Raw genomic sequence first — 22,794 nt, 5'->3', positions numbered from 1 at the left:
TGGACTGCAAGGAGATCCAACCAGTCCATCCTAAAGGAAATCAGTCCTGAAATTTCATTGGAAGGACTGATGCTGAAGCTGAAATTCCAATACTTTGGCCACCTGATGTGAAGAACTGACTCATCTGAAAAGACCTTGATGCTGGGAAAGGTTAAAGGCAGGAGGAGAAGGGGACAACAGAGAATGAATGGTTGGATGGCACCACTGACTCGATGGACATGAGTTTGAGCAAGCTCTGCGACTTGGCGATGGACAAGGAGGCCTGGTGTGCTGTAATCCATGGAGTCGCAGAGAGTTGGACAGGACTGAGTGACTGAACTGAACTGATATTATCATCAGCTGCAATGTTTAATATCTAGAGTCTGATGGCAACAAAATGTTTAATGAAATTTAAATTATATTTAAAATATATTGTTTATGTACCAGTACTACATAATATGCACGTGTGTATGTGTATATATATATATAAATACATGAAGAGGAGTATGATAAAGTGATCAGTGAACACTCAAACATAAAAGTATGGTTCTCTAGTGTAAAATTCTGTGGTGGAAATAAAATACAAATACTACTTCAAGGTAAAAAAGGAACAATGTAAAATTTCCAACAACTAAAGACTAGCCTCTTCATGAATGTTATAAAGGATGCAGGCAAATCTCAAGACACTAGGATATTTATATTCCATTGGATATACTTAAAACAGTGACATTAGTATTTTAAAACATTAGTATTTTTAATATTCTTGAAATTATATCCCTTACAACTATTTAAACATTATGATAAAAAAAGTTAGATGTCAACTTAAAAATGTAAAAAGAGGTAGATAGTTTAAAAAATTATTTGGGCTTCAAAAAACAAGTAAAAGACCTAAATAGGAATTTCTCCAAAGAAGACATACAAATGGTCAATAGCACACAAAAAGATGCACACTGCTAATTATTAAAGAAATGTAAATCAAAACCATAATCAAGTATCACCGCACACCAATAAGATCGGCCCTCATTAAGAAGTCTACAAATAATAAATGCTAGAGAGAACGCAAAGAAACAGGAACTCTCCTGCACTGCTGGTAGGATTATAAACTGGTGAGGCACTATGGAAAACAGCATAGAGGTTTCTTAAAAAACTAAAAAGAAAGTAACCATATGACCCAACACTCCTACTCCTGGATATACGCCCAGAGAAAACTCTAACTGAAAAAGATACCTGCAGCACAATATTCACAGCAGCACCATTTACAAAAGCCAAGACGTGGAAGCAACGCAAATGTCCACCGACAGATGAATGGATAAGGATGATGTGGGGTGTATATACACACATACTTGGCTATAAAAAAGCATGAAATATTTGCAGCAACAGGGACCTACAGATTATACTAAGTGCAATCAGACAAATATATCACTTACATGTGGAATCCAAAGTATGATATGAATGAACTTATTTACAAAACAGAAACAGGCTCACAGACATAGAAAACATATTTATGGTTATAAGGGGAAAGCAGGGAGGAGGGATAAATTAGGAGTTTGGGATTAGCATATACAAACTATATATATATATATTGAATAAAACAGATAAACAAGGTTCTATTGTATAGAGGGAACTATATCAAGTATCAAGTAATAAACTATGACAGAAAAGAATCTGAAAAAGTATATACAGGTGTGTGTGTGTGTGTGTGTGTGTATAACTAAATCACTTTGCTGTACATAAGAAGGTAACACAACACTGGAAATAAACTATACTTCAATTTTTTAAATTTAGGAGATAAAACAGCAGAAAGGTTTACTGACCACTGTCCCAAAGGACTTGTGAACATGTGCAAAAGGAGTCATGAATAAAAACGTTCACAGCAGCATCTTTATAATAATGCAAAATCAGAAACACCACCAATTCCATCAACAATTAAAATGAATAAATTGTGGGATATTCATTCAATGGAATACAATGTATCAATAAAGATGAATAAGCTACAGCTACAAACAATAACATGGATGAACTGTAAATAAAGTCATCCACTTAGAATGACTCCATTTACATGGTATTCATGACGAAGTCTATTATTTGAGGATGCTTATGTTTTAGAGATGCGTAACTTAGCGATGAAGCCATAAAGAAAGAAAAATATTTTTCTCAGAAGCAAGTATAATACAACAGAAGACCAAGAGGGAGATTCTAATAAACACTGAACCGTTCATTTCTTGGCATGGGTGGCAGTACAAAAGGACTCACTTTATTAGTCTTGAAAGATGCATACAATTTTACATATTTTTCTGCATGTAAAATATATTACACAATAAAATGACTTCTAAAAATTACCCTTTGATCCAGCAATCTCCATCTGGTAATTCATCCTAGGGATAACATCAATATACAAAGAATATATGCACAATGATTTTCATTTGTTTGTAGTAGTTTAAAAAAAAAAGCTCAATAATTTATCCAACATGGCAACTGTGAAATATCTTGCAGTCACTAAAAAGAATCTTAAGTATATTACTTGAGGAATTTTCCAAGTGTTTTAAGTGAAAAAAACAAGATGCAGAAAAGTATTCATAATACAATCCACAAAATTCCTACATATGTGTATATGTTATATCCATGCCTAGCACAAAGGTTCAGAAAATAAACATGAAATCATTTTATCTGGCAGGTAAAGGTGTGGGGATAAAAAAGAGAAAGCAAAAAAAATTGGTGTGAACATACATACATGTATAAAGAGATGTACCAAAGTGTCAGTGGTATTTATCTTAGTAGGTTTTCAAGCAACTTTTCAAGTAATTTATCTTACTGGATTTTCAGGTAATTTTTATTTTCTTATATTTTTATGTGCCATTTCAAGATTTTAACAATAGCACTCAAGATTTATAAATAGGACATATTATTTTATGGCCAGTAAACACTAAAGTAGACACTATCATTTTGGACAAAGTATCTCTAAGGTCTAGAATAAATAATAGCCCACCTGGTGACATCCATAGAGAAACAGCCCTGGATGGTCAGTTTATAAAGTGGAGAGTAAGTCACATGCTACACTAGAGAAGCTGTTTTCAAGGTGTATGCTACTAGCGGTGCTTGTGTGGTAATGTACATACCAATCACCTGGGCCTTTTTAAAATGCAGATTCTGTGTGAAGGGAATGGCTACCCACTCCAGTATTCTGGCCTGGAGAATTCCATGGACCGTATAGTCCTTGGGGTCGCAAAGAGTCTGACACGACTGAGCGACCTTCACTGTCACTTTCTTTTCTGTTTCAGTAAGTCTGGGATGGGGCCCAAGATTCTGCATTTCTAATAAGCTCACAAGTTAATGTAACGCAATTGGCCCACAGAATGTACTTTAACAAGGCGGTGACCATTTAGAATGTGAGCACTAAGTGGGGAGCACTGGGCATTTTTGCAAATATTACATGATTTAATCCTTATTAAAACTTTCTGAGGTAGGTTTAATCATTTCCATCTACAGATACCTAAACTCAAGCTCACAAGGTAACAGAGAAATACTGATGGTAGAAGGGAAATAATGCCCCCTGGTTAATTTAGTTAATGCAACCCCTTTGATGGCTCTTTCCATACCACAATTATTTCCCATTTTTAGATATCTTCTTTCAGCAGGAAAACACTAGCATCATAACCTAAGAGTTGTCAAGTTTACATCTCAATGCAAAAATGGGACTGCAAATCACCTAACAAAGAGAGTACTAGCTGTGATTCTCAAACCAGCAGCATCAGCAACCTGAAAACTTGTCAGAAATGCACATTCTCAGGCCCCATTCCAAACTCACTGAGTCAAACACTTTGGGAATGGGGGTGATGCCCACTAAAGTTCAAGAACCACAGAACATCAATAAAGGATTAATGAAACAGAAGTCAAATTACTGTGAAACTAATTTAGGAGATATCGAATTAAAAGGAGTTAACCAAATTTCTTTATAAAACTTCCTGGGCTGCAGAACTCTCTCTTCTAGGAGAAGCTTATGGGACCAGTGTTTTCATATGATTAAACTCTCAAAGATCCTGTCCCAAAGCAGATTTTGTTCCGTGGGGCCTGAGGGCTAAGGGCACACACCGGAAGTCAGATAAACTTAAGTGTGAACCTGAGCTCTCAAAGCATGAGTAATGGTAGTACAGGAGTAGTAACAGAAAGAACAGCAATGATAATGATCCTGCTGCCAGTTCTTTTCTGTTTATAAAAGGTATACACGTATTACCATAAGAAAATATATGACAAAACAAATTCCTACGAGCCAGATAACCAACTTTTAGTGTATGGGTATTACCTTCTGGTCTTTTTTCCTTATAGGCACATACATACACAAATTTGGTAACAAAATTACCAAAACAAAACCCGTACCACTGTATACTTAATTTTGTAGTTTCCAGTCTGTCCACTAGACAGACTTCCTGAGGACAAGAGTGGTTTTCACCTTTGCATTCCCAGTACCAGAAAGCCTACCTAGCTTACTGCAGCTGGCATTGAATATTTTTTGACTGAGTGAATAAGAAGAATCAGATACACAGACTGTGCATGATAATAAGAGATGAGTTTAGGTTTCTTCCATGCTCAATTTTAAAGCCAGCTAAACACAAAAGATATCCCTAAGTCCTGTGCATTGGCCTATAAAAGTTCATTGTCACACTTTCATAATACAGGAAATACTTTTTCTAGTGCTTGCCACATTATAAAGCTACTTTCTTTAAAAAGCCTTAAGACATTAAGTATGCGGATACACAGCAAAAGCAAGAATAATGTCAATAGAATGACAGACAATTTGGTCCCCAAAGGACCTCAATTTTCTGTGGCATAAGCTTGTCAGATTTCTCAAATTCCTCTAGAGCTCTTGACTCCGAAAGAGGAAGACTGCTTTCAGAACACCAAGGAATAATGCTGACAGAGCTAGTTTACCACCCCCTCTGAAAAAAGTGAAACCACCTCCTCTGAACAAGCAACAGCATGTGCCTTTCTACAAGTCTCATTATGACTCTCTTCAGCGCACTAACCTGCAAGAGGATAGGCCTCCAGGCTGCTGTCCTAATCATTTGTTCTTACACAGCAAATTTAATTACCCTTTTGGAATTTGTAAAAATGGGAATTGTCTGCATTAGTATATTCAATTCCAAGGCACGGACAGAGTTGTTTTCTTAAGCTTCATTATTCTTTAGTCTATCCTGGAAACTGAAGCCCAAGAAAATGAAAGATGAAGGTCATAAAACAAGCTTTATTGACCTCAAGGTAGAATTTGTTCTCACCATAACCAATGACCCTTCCAAAAATATCTAATATATCAAAAGTGAATGCAGCTAACCATGTCCCTGATTGCTTTTAAGAATTTTAGTTAGGCCCTTTATACAGGCTTTTTAAGAATACTCTTCTCCATAGATATTAAAGGAATCTCCAGGCTGAGGTTCTGTCTTCCTAGTCACCTTTCTCAGTCCATGTAGCTTGATACATGCATCATACAAAAAATGAGTAGATTCTTCTCCTGTTCTCATCCTTGGTGAATACAGAATCCATATTCAAGATTCAGTACAGTCTGTCTCACGGTCACAAATAGCCTAAGAACTCCTTTTTCTGGTTCTTCTTGCATAAGACTGGAATTTCTACTAACTAGCTTCCACTTTCCACTTTCATGCATTGGAGAAGGAAATGGCAACCCACTCCAGTGTTCTTGCCTGGAGAATCCCAGGGACGGGGGAGCCTGGTGGGCTGCCGTCTATAGGGTCGCAGAGTCGGACACGACTGAAGCGACTTAGCAGCAGCAGCAGCAGCAGCTGTTACTGTGGATTACAGTTAGGTTGTACACAAAACTTAGGATCTTTGACTCATTTATACTTCCTGATTTATATACAAAAACAGAAAACATAAGAAGAAAGAAAATTAGATGGCTAGCTACTGTCTACTTAATTTTTAAAAGATTTAGACTAAACCAAAAACACAGGAAATAACCAACTTTTTCATCTTTGTTCAATCACTTCTCTACATTCCTTGGACAAGTTACATTTCTCCCATGTTTAGAAGCACTGATCCTAATAACAAAGCTTCCTGAATGCTGTCCTTTTCCTAAGAATTGACAATTTGAAGACACAATTAACCACTATATCCCACTTTGATAAAGTGAATAACATCTAAAACATTTAGTATCATTCAAAACCTTTTCCAATCAGATAATTTAAGATTAAAGAGTTGATAAAGTTTAAGGATAAATTTAAGCATTAATTTTAAAATTAAATTTCTCCTTTATTTGAAGTATTTACACACTCAAGTATCCTACTATAAATCTATCACTGATTAAACATTGTGGGTATTCTCAGGCTTAGTGTCCACACATTCGAGGACGGTGTTACTGCAGGGAGGGATTGGCAAGAAAAAATTTTATTAACCTTTCCAATGTCTCCTATTTTTAACTTTACAACTACCCCAAACCCTCAACATGAAGAGCTACCTGTTATTATGACTCCATTAAATTCAAGAAGAGACAAAACTAATACATGATAACGTTGTTGTTCAGCTGTGAGGTCATGTCTGACTCTTTGCAATCCCATGAACTGCAGCATGCCAGGCTTCCCTGTCCTTCATTGTTTCCTGGAGTTTACTCAAATTCATGTCCATTGAGTGCTGATACCATCCAACTATTTCATCTACGATAATAGATGACATAATAGATGATACGATAATCTATGATAATAGAAATAGGTAATAGTAATCATCTCTAAGAAGTACCATGAGAATGACTTGGAAGGAGTTTAAGAGAACTTTTGGGGATAAAGAGAGTGTTTCCTACTTTTGACAGTGTGTTGGTTACACAGTGTATTGTCAAATCTATTTGTCAAAACTCTTTAAATAAAATGTAAATTAGGATCTGTGCATTGCAACATATGAAATGCATGTCCAGTCACTTGTTGTGTCTGACTCTTTGAAACCCCATGGACTGCAGCCCACCAGACTCTTCTGTCCAGGAGACTTTTTCAAGCATAAATTCTGGAGTGGGTTGCCATTTCCTACTCCAGGTGATCTTCCTGACCCAGGAATTGAACCCTGTCTCTTGTGTCTCCTGCATTGGCAGGTGGATTTTTTAGCACTGTGCCACCTGGGAATAAGTAAAAATACAACAAATGCAGAATTGGAATTCATCTAACTTCTGATGTTCATCTCCAAATAACCAAAGAAATTACTCTATGTTTATGAAATGCAAATGAGTCAGTGCTTGTGAAGTCACTTTTCTAATCCACAAATTACCACATAAAACAGTATTAGTTCTTACTAAAAGTGGTCTGTAATATTAAGTATTCCTCTTTTAAGTTTTCTCTTAGGAAACTAACGACACTTCTTTACATGGCAAGATGGTGGAAAGAGTGAAACATGGGAATTAACTGAGATTTAAAGGTTACCAGAGGCACTGCTTTCGAAGATGCACTGCTTCTGAAGATGTGTTATAATAGACAGGAAATCTGAAAAATTCCCAATCAAGACCTTAGAGGTCTCAGACCAGAGCACGCCAACGCCAAAACACCAGCACAGCAGCATGCTCCTTTACCAAATGCCATGTCATCCAGGTTGCCTGAGATGCAGTAAACCATACAGCATAAAACGCTAAGGTTTTCGGATACTTCCCTGGAGAAGTAGCATATATTTAAAAGAACTGACCTGCTTTAACTTCACACCAACCATCTCCCACCACCCACAAAATATACTCAAACTGATCAACAATGTTTGCAGCATTTCAAATGCTTATGAAAAAACAACTATTAAGTACAGCATGATTTTATTTGTAAGACAATTTTATGATTGCCACATTTGCATAGTCCACATTATACCTACTTTCTTTGGCTCAACAGTTCAGTTTACATATATTTACTTTACACAAGTAAAAATATAACATCTCTGGAGCAGTAAGTTTTTATATACGATTTAAATATAGAATAATTTTAGTGATCATTAGCTGTGTATTCAAATACCAAATGTACTTGAAAACACTGAATTTACAAAATTTTACCTTCTGATTAACACAGTACAGGCACTGTAAAGCTTAATCCAGATATTCAAGGGAGATTCATGGGAACAGAAAACACATACATAAAAACTAAGACTTGGATTTCTTTTTTGCAAAATCTGAGAAGTTGAGAAAAGTAAAGGACATGGTCTTCCTGAAGAGGGTGAGAATGAGAAGAGGGATATGAGTCTTAAATGCTTTAATTTTTGATAACAGTTCAAATGTTAAAAATAAAAAGATAGATTAAACCTCACAATACCACAAAACAAGATTTATTTTCACCCTGATTTTAGAGGTGAAAAAAAACTAAGGTAAGGAGCGGTTAGATAATGAGGTCATACAGTGTGGATGGACTCAACCCAGGCAGCCTGACTCCAAAAACCCAAACTCCTCCCCATGATCACAGAAGACAGCCTTCTCATTCCGAGAGTGCATTCCATCTCCTTCGCTTCGGTGACTGATATGTGGATAGGCACACAACTTAAATCAGAGTCCTCTTGCTACAGCTGGAGGAAAACATTCCCTTCAGGCCACTCAGATGACATGTAGATGGAAGTAACCGTAAGCCAACAGGCCATCACCTTAAATAAAGCCTCTACACAATATAAGAGGATAAAACTAGGTAATAAGCAAAATGAAAACTAGGGTGTGGGTGTGCATGCAGAGTACATCATGAGAAACGCTGGGCTGGATGAAGCACAAGCTGGAATCACGACTGCCAGGAGAAATACCAATAACCTCAGATATCCAGATGACACCACCCTTATGGCAGAAAGCAAAGAAGAACTAAACAGCCTCTTGATGAAAGTGAGAGAGGAGACTGAAAAGGTTGGCTTAAAACTCAACATCCAGAAAATTAACATCATGGCATCTGGTCCCATCACTTCATGGCAAATAGATGGGGAAACAATGGAAACAGTGACAAACTATTTTGGGGTGCTCCAAAATCACTGCAAATGGTGACTGCAGCCATGAAATTAAAAGACGCTTGCTCCTTGGAGGAAAAGTTACGACCAACCTAGACAGCATATTAAACAGCAGAGACATTCCTTTGCCAACAAAGGTCTGTCTAGTCAAAGCTATGGTTTTTCCAGTAGTCATGTATGGATGTGAGAGTTGGACTATAAAGACAGCTGGGCGCTGAAGAACTGATGCTTTTGAACTGTGGTGTTGGAGAAGACGACTCTTCCAAGGTGTTTTGAGAGTACCTTGGACTGCAAGGAGATCTAACCAGTCCATCCTAAAGGAAATCAGTCCTGAATATTCATTGGAAGGACTGATGCTGAAGCTGAAACTCCAATACTTTGGTCACCTGATGCGAAGACCTGACTCATTTGAAAAGACTCTGATGCTGGGAAAGATTGAAGGCAGAAGGAGAAGGGGACGACAGAGGATGAGATGGTTGGATGGCATCACCAACTCAATGGACATGAGTTTGAGTAAACTCTGGGAGTTGGTGATGGACAGGGGGGCCTGGCATGCTGCAGTCCATGGGGTCACAAGAGTCAGACGCAACTGAAATATGCATGCACATACAGAATTTCTCAATTTCAGCTCCACTGATGCTGGTTCCTGAACTTGGTCCTTTGAGTCTGTGAGCTATTGTAGGATTTTTCCTAATAATTTGAAAGAACCAAACTTCAGACAAACTACAGTTGACCCTTGAACAATACAAATTATAACTGTGAAGGTCAAATACATGGACTTTTTTCAATAGTAAATTCTCCAGTACACCATGAATTCTAGCAAACTCCCAAGAGTTAGAGAAGGACAAAGGAACCCTGCAAGTGCATTCTACTGGGTGGAAGAGTCGGACATGACTTAGCGACTGAACAATGACAACACACCATCTTCAGTTTGGTTGAGTCCTCCATTCCTAACCATGGATACAGAGGAATGGCTATTTCAGAGAAGGGCTACAAATTAAACTGGACTGCCCAGAGCATCTGCACCCCAAACCCCCATGACATTCAAGGGTTGGCTGAATATAAATCCTCTACATCTTATCTAGTTGACTCCACTTTCAAAGCGCTAGATATCCAGAGTCTACCAACTCTTCACCAACTTCACCAACTTTAGTGCCACGACTCTGTCCAAGACATTTATCTCTTGCCAAGGGTTTTGCACCTTTGCTTGACTCTTGCTCTCTAGGGTCTACTCCTGCATGGTGCCCAGAGCAATCTTTTAAAAGCCTAAGTCGGGTTATGTCAATCTCCTCCTCAAAAAAACTCTGCAATGTCTCCCCATCTCTCTCTAAAACAAAACTCTAAAAACCACATCAATGGTTATAAGGCAGTTCATGCCCCATCCCAGTCCTTATCTACAACCCCTTGCACTCCAACTACACTGGTGTCATAACTACTCCCAGAACACACCAGGTATGTTCATTACAATCACACCTAAGTACCTTTCTAGTTACTGTTCCTTCACCAGGGCTTCCCTGGTAGCTCAGATGGTAAAGAGTCTGCCTACAATGCAGGAGACCCGGGTTCGATCCCTGGGTCGGGAAGATCCTCTGGAGAAGGAAATGGCAACCCACTCCAGTACTCTTGCCTGGAAAATCCCATGGACGGAGGAGCCTGGTAGGCTAGTCTACGAGGTCGAAGAGTTGGACACGACTGAGCGACTTCACTTCACTTTCTCCCTGCGTTTGCTACTCACCTAGAGATTCTTCATGGCTTGTTTCTTCAGTTTCTGCTTGAATGTCACCTTATCAGAGAAGTTATCCCTAAAACCCTATTTAAAATAAAAACAAGTCTATACCCCACGATCTCTACCTTTCCACTCCAGTTTTTCTGCATCACATTCAAAACCCTCTGAAACACTGTATATTGATATTTTACTTGTTTGTTTACTGTCTCCCCCAAGCATAATATAACGCCTATGACAGTGCGGACATTTCTCCACTTCTATATCCTTAGGACAGTGCAAGGCAAAGTAGGTCTTCATCAAATATTTATTGAATGAGCTCTGGAATACTGGGCAATCATTAAAAATAATGCTATAAAAAATTTTAACATGATAGAAGAAACTGATTAAGTAGAAAGAGCATTTTATCAAAGAATATGTAACCAATGCATCAAAAAGGAAATCACAAGGGAAATTAGATAATATTTTTAACTGAATGTTAACAAAACACTTCAAAAATTGTGGCATTCAGCTAAAGCAATTCTTGGGGGGAAATTTTAGCCTTAAAATCTTCTATTAGAACATCCAAAAGATTTAAAAATCAAAAGAATATACAAGAATGACCTCCAAATTTTCCATCTAAAACATATATATGAGAAAAATAGCCATCAACATTTTATTCTGGTTATTTCCCATGGTGATATTACAAGTGATTTGCAATTTCTTATATGTGCCTTTCTGTATTTTCCACATTATAGCTTTCTCTAATGAACATATATTATTTTAATAATAAAAACATTTTAAACAACTTTTCTTTGTGCTTTAATTGTAATCACTGGCCTCCTGCACTGCCTGTCTCTTAAAATTCTTGCTCCCCAGAATCCTATGCTTGTGCCTCAATTTGTATCCATCCCTCAGTAATATTAACCACTGTTCAGCTTCATTTATAATATGCAAATTGACAATTTCTCAATTTTTTTTTGTAATGTCCTAAATTGGAGACATATTTCCAAATGCTTAAAAGATGCTTCTAGATAGAAATCCTCAAAATTTAACAAGCCTAAAAGGACTCATTATCATTCCCTATAACTTATTATTTTCTTCTTTATTTTTAATATTGGTTAATGACATCACCACACACCCCAGTTCCCAACTCTATCAGTTCTATCTTAGAGAACTCAAGTGTATAACCAGTTGTAACCCTGACAACTACAATGGCCAGTCCCTAGAAAGGGCTCGATTCACATTTATTAAAGCATACTTGGCATCTACACTATTATAACTTCTTCAAAGTAAACAGTAAATTCAAAAATATGGTTAGAACAGTTGCATGTTTAGCTGGTTAACCTAAGTCTATCATCAGTGTGGGCACACATGATTCCTGCCTCCTGATACTTACACCTTTCTGTCATTCCCTCCCCCTTGAGTATAAGCAGGCCCTGTGACTTGTTTATAACCAATGGAACGCAGCAAGGACCATGGGCTGAGTGTCATTACGTGTACATATTTACATGAGAGTGTAGCACCGGCCCATCTTGCGAGTCTCTCCTTTGCTGGCTTTGAAGAAGCAAGCTGCCAACAGCTTAATAACCATGAAGAAATGAATTGTAGTATTTAATAAGCAGCATAGAAAACTACCTGCAACTGAATACAATCATAACCTAAGCTATTTCTGAACTCTGTTCATACAAAGGGCATGTTTGCTCCAATTTCTAAACACTTCAATAAGTGGAGAACAATTTAATTAATTAGTAACACCAGTCAGTATATACAAAAAAGTAAAATTAATTAGGAAGTATTTTGCTACATATAGCAGTTCCTATACTTCTTTTTTAATCTATTTACTAATATACCCAATTGTGCAGATACCCAGAATACATAGTAAGTATAACCTTAACACAATTCTTATAAAAACCCACAACTAATTAGTGGTATTGGTAAAGAAAATAAATAAGTGGTTTCCAGGCAAAGTAATCCAATTGGAGAGGACTGGGGGACTTGCTGGAGACACTGCTGCTGCTGCTGCTAAGTCGCTTCAGTCGTGTCCGACTCTGTGCAACCCCACAGACGGCAGCCCAGCAGGCTCCCCCGTCCCTGGGATTCTCCAGGCAAGAACACTGGAGTGGGTTGCCATTTCCCTCTCCAATGCATGAAAGTGAAGAGTGAGAGTGAAGTTGCTCAGTCATGTCCGACTCTTCGTGACCCCATGGACAGCAGCCTATCAGGCTCCTCCGCCCCTGGGATTTTCTAGGCAAGAGTACTGGAGTGGGGTGCCATTGCCTTCTCCGCTGGAGACACTACCTGTTAGTAAAACAACGGAGCATGTACTGGCTTTGCAGTCAGCAAAGCATCAAAAGTACTTAGGTCAGGCAGCTGCTCTCTTATCAGATGGTGCCCACTGCAACACAAACCACTCCCCGCTTCGGCACCTGCTCCATCCTGCAGGCAAGAAAACTTAAAATATTCCCAAAGCAGAAACTTTCATGAGGGAGCACATACTTTAGCATAACAAAGTATCGAGTATTTAAGGATTATGTGAGCTTACAAATGAGAAAAATTAACCACAAGAGTTCTTGATTTCTGGGGGTGGATGCGGGAGGAGATGGGTGACAGGATGGTGGTTAATTAGTCATTTTTCTGAAGCAGACATTTCTCTTCTACCACCCTGTAAGTTTTCAACTGAATAAAAGAACAGTCAGGAATAGAAAGGAGATTAATCACAATATCCCCAACTCAAACATTCTGGTACTAAATACTGGTAAGTAATAGCGACTGAGCATAATTCAACAGTTAATTAATACAGATAATCTAACACCTTAAAACCCACATCCGTCCTGAAGATTGAGAAGTTGGCCTGCTGCTGCTAAGTCACTTCAGTCGTGTCCGACTCTGTGCGACCCCACAGACGGCAGCCCACCAGGCTCCCCCGTCCCTGAGATTCTCCAGGCAAGAACACTGGAGTGGGTTGCCATTTCCTTCTCCAATGCAGGAACATGAAAAGTAAGTGAAGTCGCTCAGTCGTGTCTGACTCTTAGCGACCCCACGGACTGCAGCCTACCAGGCTCCTCCTCCCATGGGATTTTCCAGGCAAGAGTACTGGAGTGGGGTGCCATTGCCTTCTCTGAGAAGTTGGCCTAGAACTACAAATTTTAACATATTCAGTTTTAAGCAATGACAAACTTCTTCAATAAAAGGAAGCAATTGTTCCTAAGTAACAGGAGGCACCTGAATTACAATCACAAACCCAAACTTAAACCAATCAATTAAGAGGTGACCAAAAGCAACCCAGTACCATCAATAAATAGTGTAGATTAATTCATCTCTCTGTCTCACTTCCAGACTCAGAGATACAAGAGGACCCCACATGATTTCTCTAGAAATGATCTCCACTGACTGGCATAATTTTATAGTCCAATTTACCTTCGATATCCTTGCTAGATCATTAAACACTATTTTACCATCCATCATAATTGATGTTACAAACATTAACAACTTGTAGTGAAAAAAATGCAGACATACACTAAAGCCAGGAAAATCCTAAGATACCATCAAGTCTTCAATATTAGACTATTCCCTTAAAGACCTGTTTTTAAACAAAGGTGATTAAACAAAAAAAGGCTTTTGTTCACTGTAAAACTTTTGTTAAACTCAGCACTCTGAAAATAATAAAAAAAGAAACCTACTTGATCTAAAAATTCCTGTATGTTTTATAATCATACTCTGATACACAACTCAGTTCTAAGAAATTCTAGGAAAATTCTGTAAACTGAAATATAAATTAAGTACCTCTCTTCTATTTCTCTAGAGAGAATAAGAGCGAATATAGCCAAAATACATGTCCCAAAGAGAGCAAAACATAAAACCAACACAGAAAACCTCATTTAATTTGGTAATTCATTACGATGGAACTAGTTAACAATTCAACTTACCAGACGTCTAAATTTTTTTAAAGTGATATTGTTTAGATTTTCCTTTTCCATAAGGGAAAGATAATTTTGTATCTGATTAGTACCATATTTTCCTATTAGGAAACAGTAACAATACAAACATCGATTAAAGTTTTATAAAATTACAGAAATAACTTTCCACTAATTTAGAAATAATCCTTCTCTCAACTTTCAGATGGAGTTCCTTTTTATTTGCCCAAACATCTGCACAATTTCTAACTGAATAAACTACTAAAAAATTAAGTCAACATGGAGTAATAATGAAGTCCAGTTTTAGATTCACGGACTTCCCTGGCAATCCAGACATTATGACTTTGCCTTCCAATGTGGCGGGTGCAGGTTCGATTCCTGGTCAGGGAGTTAAGATCCCACATGCCTTGGGGCCAAAAATTTTAAATGTAAAATAGAAGCAATATGTAACAAACTCAATAAAGAGTTTAAAAATTTTTTTTTAAAAATAAGATTTATCATCTGGTTCCCTAAATCTCAGGATGATGACAAACAGGGTTCTATTAAGTTTCCCTTATGAGCCCAACTACGGAAATACAGGTAAAAAATCTCATTAAAGCAAACGCTGCTAGAAAGATGCTTTTCCATCAGTTAGAAAGAAGTGTATTCCATCTCCCAGTCTTAAGTAGGATTTACGGTACTGGCACTTTGATCTGTTCGTGTCATTTAGAAAGAACAGGTAATTTCTCTGATTCTCTTCCAAGTTTTCTCAACTAGAGTCCCTCATCTGAACTACCAAACACAAAATTATCCCAGTGACTGTTTTCTCAAATTTCCTAAGAATGATACATGGCTAGAAACATTCCAAATGCACAATAGTTAACTAACTGCACACAACAGATACTTTTAAGCCATTGGGGCTCCATTCTCTACAGAGACTTGGTTAGGAAACACTGCCACAGTTCTCAGTGTCACTGTGCTTCCACTTAGGCCCCAATCATGCTAACCCCTAAAATACTAAAAACGGCTAACGTGTACAAATCTAAGAACTCAGAGAAGAAAAAAGATAAATGCTTTACTTAATCCAACTTTCAGCAACTAGATCTTCTCCACCTGCTATTTCACTAAGACTTAATAGCACAGGTGTCAAATATTTGCCCCCACCCCCAGATGAAACACTTTAAACCCATACAGATAAACTTTTTTAAAAGAAAAAAACAGTCCTTTAAAAAAAGTTAAGCCATCAGTATACCAAAGAAGTTACTAATCTGATAAGCCTTTCCCTATTCCCTTTCTTTAGCAAGCTGTTAGACATAACTACATGCAAATTTTAATCTTAAGATAAATATATTTTTTTAGGACCAGCTTAGCCTTTATTCTTGCCACTAATCTCCCGTTCTTAAGAAACTGTCTTTTGTTATTCTTCAGTGTGGTACTACAGGACCTTCAGCTGTGTTAGTTATGAATCACAAATCACAGTACAGTCAGCACTAGTTCTTTTTCTCAAAAAGAAATGTTTTAAGGGCCCCTTAAGAAAAATCAGTATTTTTAGTTACAAAGAAAAAATCATTTTATAACAAGTAATTAAAATAAAGGTGATTAAAGAGTTGTTTTATATTTTGAATATGCAAAGCGGTATTAAAAAGATGGGGGGAAAACTAAACACGTCCCCTCCATTTTTAATTTGTACAAATGTGAATATTGATAGTACAGAACATCAGAGGAATTACATTATTGAACATTTCACTTTACCAACTGCCTGCTCAAATTTCTCACATTTATAAACATGAGTAAAGGAAGCAGAGAAATAGAGAAAATGGTGTTTTCACTATTCACCTGTGCTCAACTGTAACTGTAGGTAATACCATGATGTATAAAGAAAGCAATGATATGGAAATGTTTATCTTCTATTGTCTGTATCTCTAACCAGATTTAACTGCTACTCTTCATGAACTGAGAAGGGAGTGTCTTAATTCATTTACCATTAACTGTTCTGAAGCAAAGTAGAAACCATAAAACACAACTGAAGAAGTCGAATTTGCTTTCCTCCGATCAGGGGTACCCCTCCCCCGTTTCTATCAATCCAAAAAGACATACCGTTTTGCTACTAAAATTTCCATTTTTCACAAGGTCTTTCTTGAACCCTAGAGAGCACTGCTTTTCAAAAACACCTGGGCTTTTACTGCATCTTGTAGGCAGAGTTGTAATGATTATTGGTTTCTTTCCTTAAGAAACAGTTCTCAATTTTTTCATGTTCTGTCCAAATTAAGCAGAACTCACATTAATCATTATCTAAAGCAGCAGTTTACTGAGGTTAAAAATATACTTTTTATTAACACATTCACTCAATTAAAGCATACACAGTAGGTGGGACTACTGACACAAGACATGAGAATTACAGCTCTACAGTAAGTTACTCCAAAAGCGATAACTCTCTCCTTTTTCAAACACTCATCTGTTCATTTGAGACTCTGACTTTTGGCCTTTAAAAACCGCTCACCACTCGAGTCACCAGATACAACTACATTTAGCAACGGGTCCCGACTTCCTGCTACTAAAAACCACAAGCACCAGCTATTGCGTTTGTTTTTAAAACAATATTTGCTCCCTTCACCTCCGGGAGCAAACAAGGGCTTTCTGTACGAGAAAGCCACGAAGAGGTGAGGGTGCACGCGGTGTTCAAAAACCAAACACTGGGGTCCCGCGGTAGCGGCGCTGCAGGGGTTAAGAGGCGCTCTCTCCCTCTCTCTTTCCCTCCCACCCCAAAGAGGGTGACCCGGCCCGGCCGCAGGGCGAACCCCCGGCGCTCGGGCTGAAGGAGAAAAGGAGAAGGGTAAAAATAAGCGCAGCCGCGGCCCACGTGCCGCCTGCGGGAGGCAGAGAGGGAAAGGGCCGTACCTCCAAACATGTGCGGCGAGAGGTGAGCTGGTAAGGAGCCGATCACCAGGCGCGGCCCTCCGGGACCCCCGCTCGCCGGCCGGTCCCTGCCGCCGCTGCTGCCGCCGTCCTCCGGGCTGCTGTGAACCGAGTCCTGCGAGCCGTACGGGCCGCTGCTGCTGTTGGGGATGCTGAAGGTTGACTGCGCCGCCCGGGCCCCCGACGCCACGGTCCCCACGGCCCCGCCGAGGGAGCGGCTGCGCGGGGCCGCCGAGGCCGCCGCGGCGCCGCCGGAGGCGCTGGGCTGGTGCGCGCTGGGCACCTGAGCCGGAAACCTCCCAGCGGCTGCGGCTCGCGCCCCGCCGCCCGCGGTCCCGTTGGCCCCTCCGCTGCTGCTGCTGCTGGAAGGTAAATCTGAGCCCGAGTACGCGCGGGTGCGGCCGTTAGCAGCGGCCGGCCCGCTCTGCTTGGCGCCCATGTCCGCCCTGCCCCGGGCCGGGCCCGCGCACAGTGCCCGGAGCGCCGGGAGGGCGGGAGCGAGCGCGGGAGCGAGAGGGCAGGGCCGAGGCGCGGAGGCCGGCGCAGAAAGAAGCCCGCACGTCCAGGGCCGCCGCCCGGCGCCCCAGGGGGCGGTCGGCGCCCGCCGCGCTCTTCGAAGGGGTGACGAGCGAGATCGACGGCCTGTCTGGGGACGCGGGAGACGAGGAGAGACGGAGAGGAAGGAGGTCCCGGCTCCCGCGGGCGCCGATCGCTGGCTCCGGCGGGAGGGGCGGCTCAGGTGGCTGCGCGGCTGCCGCTGCTTTCGGTTCTGGTGCGCCGCGACGGGCCGCTGCCGCTCTCTGCCGCCGCCGCTGCGCTCTGCGCCCGGGCCCTCGGCACCGCCTCCTCCCGGGCGGCCGCCGCTACCGCCGCCATCCTCCTGCTCCCACGGCGGCTCGCGGGTGAGTGGGAGGTGCCCGCCCAGACTCCGCTGGGGCCACCTTCCCTCCTCCCCCAGCCACCCAGCTGTTATTAACTGAGAAGGAGGAAAAACGGGTGGCGCGGGAGGAGAGGACGCAGGAGGAGAGGGAGGGGCAGCGCGCGCTTCCCGGCAACCGTCACCGCGCTCCCCCAGAGAAGGAGGGGCGGGGGGGTGGGTAGGGTCTGGACCACGAGGTGGGGGTGCTCAGAAGGGAAGAAGGTACTGCGGCCCTCGCACCGGAAGGCGGAGGAGCAGCGCGGCCCCAGGGTGCGCCCGAACCCGTGTGTTTGGGTCGCCCGCGGTGACCCCGCCCCCGCCCCCTGGCGCCGCCCGGCGGATTGGCTCCCACCGGCCTGGCCCCGCCTCCCCCCTCGCTGCGGCCTTCCCGCTCCCGCCCTGTCTCGCCTAGGTGCCTTAGTGGGGTAGGTGCTGCCACCCGCGGATTCGGTGATGGACAGGTCTCTGGCCCCGCCCTCCCCTGCAGGGCGCGCCCCCTCTCCACCGCGGGGCCTGCGCTGATTGGAGGGACGGAGCTCCTCCGGACGCCAACCAGAAGGCGGCCCCTCCTCCTGCACGTGGCCCTCGGACGCTGGACCTGACGGTGGGTAGTCTTCACCTTTTTACAGCTGGGGCTGGGTGTGTTTCCGTCCTGTGTCCCTAGCCATTGCGTTTGAGTCGGTGTCGACCTTCCTCCTTGATGTTACTCCGAGTGCGTCTTTTAAATAAAGCAGAAGCTCACCAGTCTGATAATAAAAGACTGAAAACAAAAGAAAGAACCTAGGACGCTGAAGGCAACTTGATCTGAATTAGATCTATCCCATTTAAACACTCCGACTGTGGAGAAAGCAGAGTTGATAGAACTAAAGATAATCCAACATGATCTTCAGCTGTAGAGCAAAAACTGCGGCACAGAGACAGCTGCAACCGATTCATAAGACCTGGGGTCTAGGTCTGGGACCAAAACTAAGTGTAATAAGCAATCATTTTACCTTTGTGGACTTTAGTTTCCTTACCTGGGATGTTTGTATCAAATCTCCACAGCACCTGCTGCTTTAAAACCCTGTAATTTCGCTAAAATGTCAATTACTACTAGGTTGGTGCAAATGCAATTGCGGTTTTTGCATTGTTTAAATTTTCCATTTGATATTGGAATACATTCTTAAGTATGATTGTGCTGTACATCATTTTAATGCACATTTCTTGCTTTATGTTTTTGGCTGACCTATTGTTTTTATTTATTTCAACTATGGAAATGATGTTACAGAAAAAGCAAATTCAAGAGATTTTCCTACTCAAGTTTGCAGAGACAACTCACAACAACACATTTGGCCCAGGAGCTGCTTACAAATGTACAGTGCAGTGGTGGTTGAAGAAGTTTTGCAGACTAGATAAAAGCCTGAAGATAAACATAGTGGCTGCCCATGGAAAGTTGAGAATAACCAATTGAGAGGCTTACAACTACATGAGAAGTTGCCCAAGAACTGAACATCAGCCATTCTATAGTTGCTCAGCATTTGAAGCAAATTTGAAAGGTGAAATGCTCGAGAAGTGGGTGCATCATGAGCTGACCAATAATGAAAAAAAATCATCGTTTTGAAGGGTCATCTTCTCTTTTTCTACATTAGGTTCTTCTCTTATTCTCTATCAGATTGTGATATGTGACAAAAAGTGGATTTTATATGAGAACCAGTGATGACCAGTTCAGTGGCTGGACTGAGAAGAAGCTTCAAAGCACTTCCCAAAGCCAAACTTGCACCCAAAAAAGGTTACGGTCACTGATTGGTGCTCTGTTGTCCGTCTGATCCACTACAGCTTTGTGAATCCTAGCCAAACCAACACATCTGAGAAGTATGTTCATCAAATCAATGAGATGCACCAAAAGCTGCAACACTTGCAGCTGGCATTGATCAACAGAAAGGGCCCAGTTCTCCTTGACAACACCTGACTGCACATCACACAACCAACGCTTCAAAAGCTGAACAAATGGGCTATGAAGTTTTGCATCATCCACCATATTCACCTGACCTCTCATCAACCGACTACCACTTCTCAACCATCTCGACAACTTTTTGCAGGGAAAATGCTTCCAGAGCCAGCAGAAGGCAGGAAATGCTTTCCAAGAGTTCATCAAATCCCTAAGTATTGATTTCGATACTACAGGGATAAACAAACTTATTTCTTGTTGGCAAAAATGTGTTGATTATAATGGTTCCTATTTTAAATAATAAAGATGGGCTTGACCCCAGGTATGATGATTTAAAATTCACGGTGTGAAACCGCAATTATATTTGCATCAACCTTCCAGAAAAATATCTATTTCTGCTTTATTGACTATGCCAAAGTCTTTGACTGTGGATCACAATAAACTGTGGAAAATTCTGAAAGAGATGGGAATACCAGACCACCTGACATGCCTCTTGAGAAACCTATATGCAGGTCAGGAAGCAACACTTAGAAGTGGACATGGAACAACAGACTGGTTCCAAATAGGAAAAGGAGTACGTCAAGGCTGTATATTGTCACTATGCTTATTTAACTTATACACAGAGTACATCATGAGAAACGCTGGGCTGGAAGAAGCACAAGCTGGAATCAAGATTGCTGGGAGAAATATCAATAACCTCAGATATGCAGATGACACCACCCTTATGGCAGAAAGTGAAGAGGAACTAAAAAGCCTCTTGATGAAAGTGAAAGATGAGTGTGAACAAGTTGGCTTAAAGCTCAACATCCAGAAAACAAAGATCATGGCATCTGGTCCCATCACCTCATGGGAAATAGATGGGGAAACAGTGGAAACAGTGTCAGACTTTATTTTGGGGTGCTCCAAAGTCACTGCAGATGGTGACTGAAGCCATGAAATTAAAAGACGCTTACTCCTTGGAAGGAAAGTTGTGACCAACCTAGATAGCATATTAAAAAGCAGAGACATTATTTTGCCAACAAAGGTCCATCTAGTCAAGGCTATGGTTTTTCCAGTGGTCATGTATGGATGTGAGAGTTGGACTGTGAAGAAGGCTGAGCGCCGAAGAATTGATGCTTTTGAACTGTGGTATTGGAGAAGACTCTTGAGAGTCCCTTTGGACTGCAAGGAGATCCAACCAGTCCATTCTAAAGGAGATCAGTCCTGGGATTTCTTTGGAAGGACTAATGTTGAAGCTGAAACTCCAATACTTTGGCCACCTCGTGTGAAGAGTTGACTCATTGGAAAAGACTCTGATGCTGGGCGGGATTGGGGGCAGGAGGAGAAGGGGATGACAGAGGATGAGATGGCTGGATGGCATCACCAACTCGATGGACATGAGTTTGAGTGAACTCCAGGAGTTGGTGATGGACAGGGAGGCCTGGCATGCTGCAATTCATGGGGTCGCAAAGAGTCGGACATGACTGAGCGACTGAACTGAACTGAATAAAATTCTTCTCACTCCAGTCCAAACTGTAATGTGGTATTTTGGTGGCAAAGCATGGTCTAGATACCCAGTGGACACCCTGCTGTGACCCTTCGAACTTTAAAATGCCTAAAAGTGTTCTGTATGTGAAAATAATAGTAACTGGTATTTTTTTGTACAAACTGCAGAAATACTTTGTCTTTTTTCTCATACTTGTAATGAGTAATGAGTAATTTATGTAATGATTATCACTTTGAAGTATGAGAATCAAGTTTTTAAACAGAACAGAAGACTATATGTATAGATATTGATGTACTCTGTGTGTGTGTGTGTGTGTGTGTGTGTGTGTGTGTGTGTGTGTGTGTGTATGCTGCTAAGTTACTTCAGTCGTGTCCGACTCTGTGCGACCCCATAGACGGCAGCCCACCAGGCTCCCCCGTCCCTGGGATTCTCCAGGCAAGAACACTGGAGTGGATTGCCATTTCCTTCTCCAATGCATGAAAGTGAAAAGTGAGAGTGAAGTCGCTTAGTTGTGTCCAACCCTCAGCGACCCCATGGACTGTAGCCTTCCAGGCTCCTCCATCCATGGGATTGTCCAGGCAAGAGTACTGGAGTGGGGTGCCATTGCCTTCTCCAATATATATATATATATAAAACTCAGTTCAGTTCAATTCAGTCGCATCCAACTCTTTGTGACCCCATGAATCGCAGCACGCCAGGCCTCCTTGTCCATCACCAACTCCCGGAGTTCAATCTTGAGCTACTCAAAATTCTTTCATCTTGGGTATGAGCTTAATGGAACCAACGTTTACTTCAGTTCAGTCACTTAGTCGTGTCCGACTCTGCAACCCCATGGACTGCCACATGTCAGGCTTCCCTTTCCATCACCAACTCCCGGAGCTTGCTCAAACTCATGTCCATCGAGTCATTGATGCCATCCAACCATCTCATCCTCTGTCGTCCCTTTCTTCTTCTGCCTTCAATCCTTCTCAGCATCAGAGTCTTCAAATGAGTCAGTTCTTTGCATCAGGTAGCCAAAGGATTGGAGCTTCA

General features: G+C 41.3%; 2 protein-coding genes across 3 annotated transcripts in view; one reads left to right on the top strand and one right to left on the bottom strand.

The window, feature by feature from the left end:
• The window catches only part of ZNRF2 (zinc and ring finger 2), a 93,842-nt gene extending 75,647 nt beyond the window's left edge, over window positions 1-18,195 (bottom strand). The window contains exon 1 of one of the 2 annotated variants that reach the window (XM_027539441.1): window positions 17,413-18,195. In XM_027539441.1, the coding sequence (XP_027395242.1) occupies window positions 17,413-17,869 (457 nt within the window). In that variant the 5' untranslated portion in view covers window positions 17,870-18,195. The remainder of the gene's footprint in view (window positions 1-17,412) is intronic. The other variant, XM_027539443.1, reaches the window with a different exon arrangement.
• On the top strand, window positions 17,815-20,723 carry LOC113891425 (small nuclear ribonucleoprotein-associated protein B'-like). Its single transcript, XM_027539444.1, has 3 exons — window positions 17,815-18,332; window positions 18,837-18,953; window positions 19,617-20,723. Exons 1-3 carry the CDS (start codon window positions 17,868-17,870, stop codon window positions 19,797-19,799), a joined length of 765 nt encoding a protein of 254 aa, XP_027395245.1. The 5' UTR covers window positions 17,815-17,867; the 3' UTR covers window positions 19,800-20,723.
• The last annotated feature ends 2,071 nt before the right edge of the window (window positions 20,724-22,794 follow it).

This window comes from Bos indicus x Bos taurus, chromosome 4 (assembly GCF_003369695.1).
Source record: "Bos indicus x Bos taurus breed Angus x Brahman F1 hybrid chromosome 4, Bos_hybrid_MaternalHap_v2.0, whole genome shotgun sequence".
Classification (NCBI taxonomy): domain Eukaryota; kingdom Metazoa; phylum Chordata; class Mammalia; order Artiodactyla; family Bovidae; genus Bos; species Bos indicus x Bos taurus.
The sequence above is the reverse complement of the archived record's forward strand: the minus strand, read 5'-3'. Positions and strand labels throughout refer to the sequence as shown.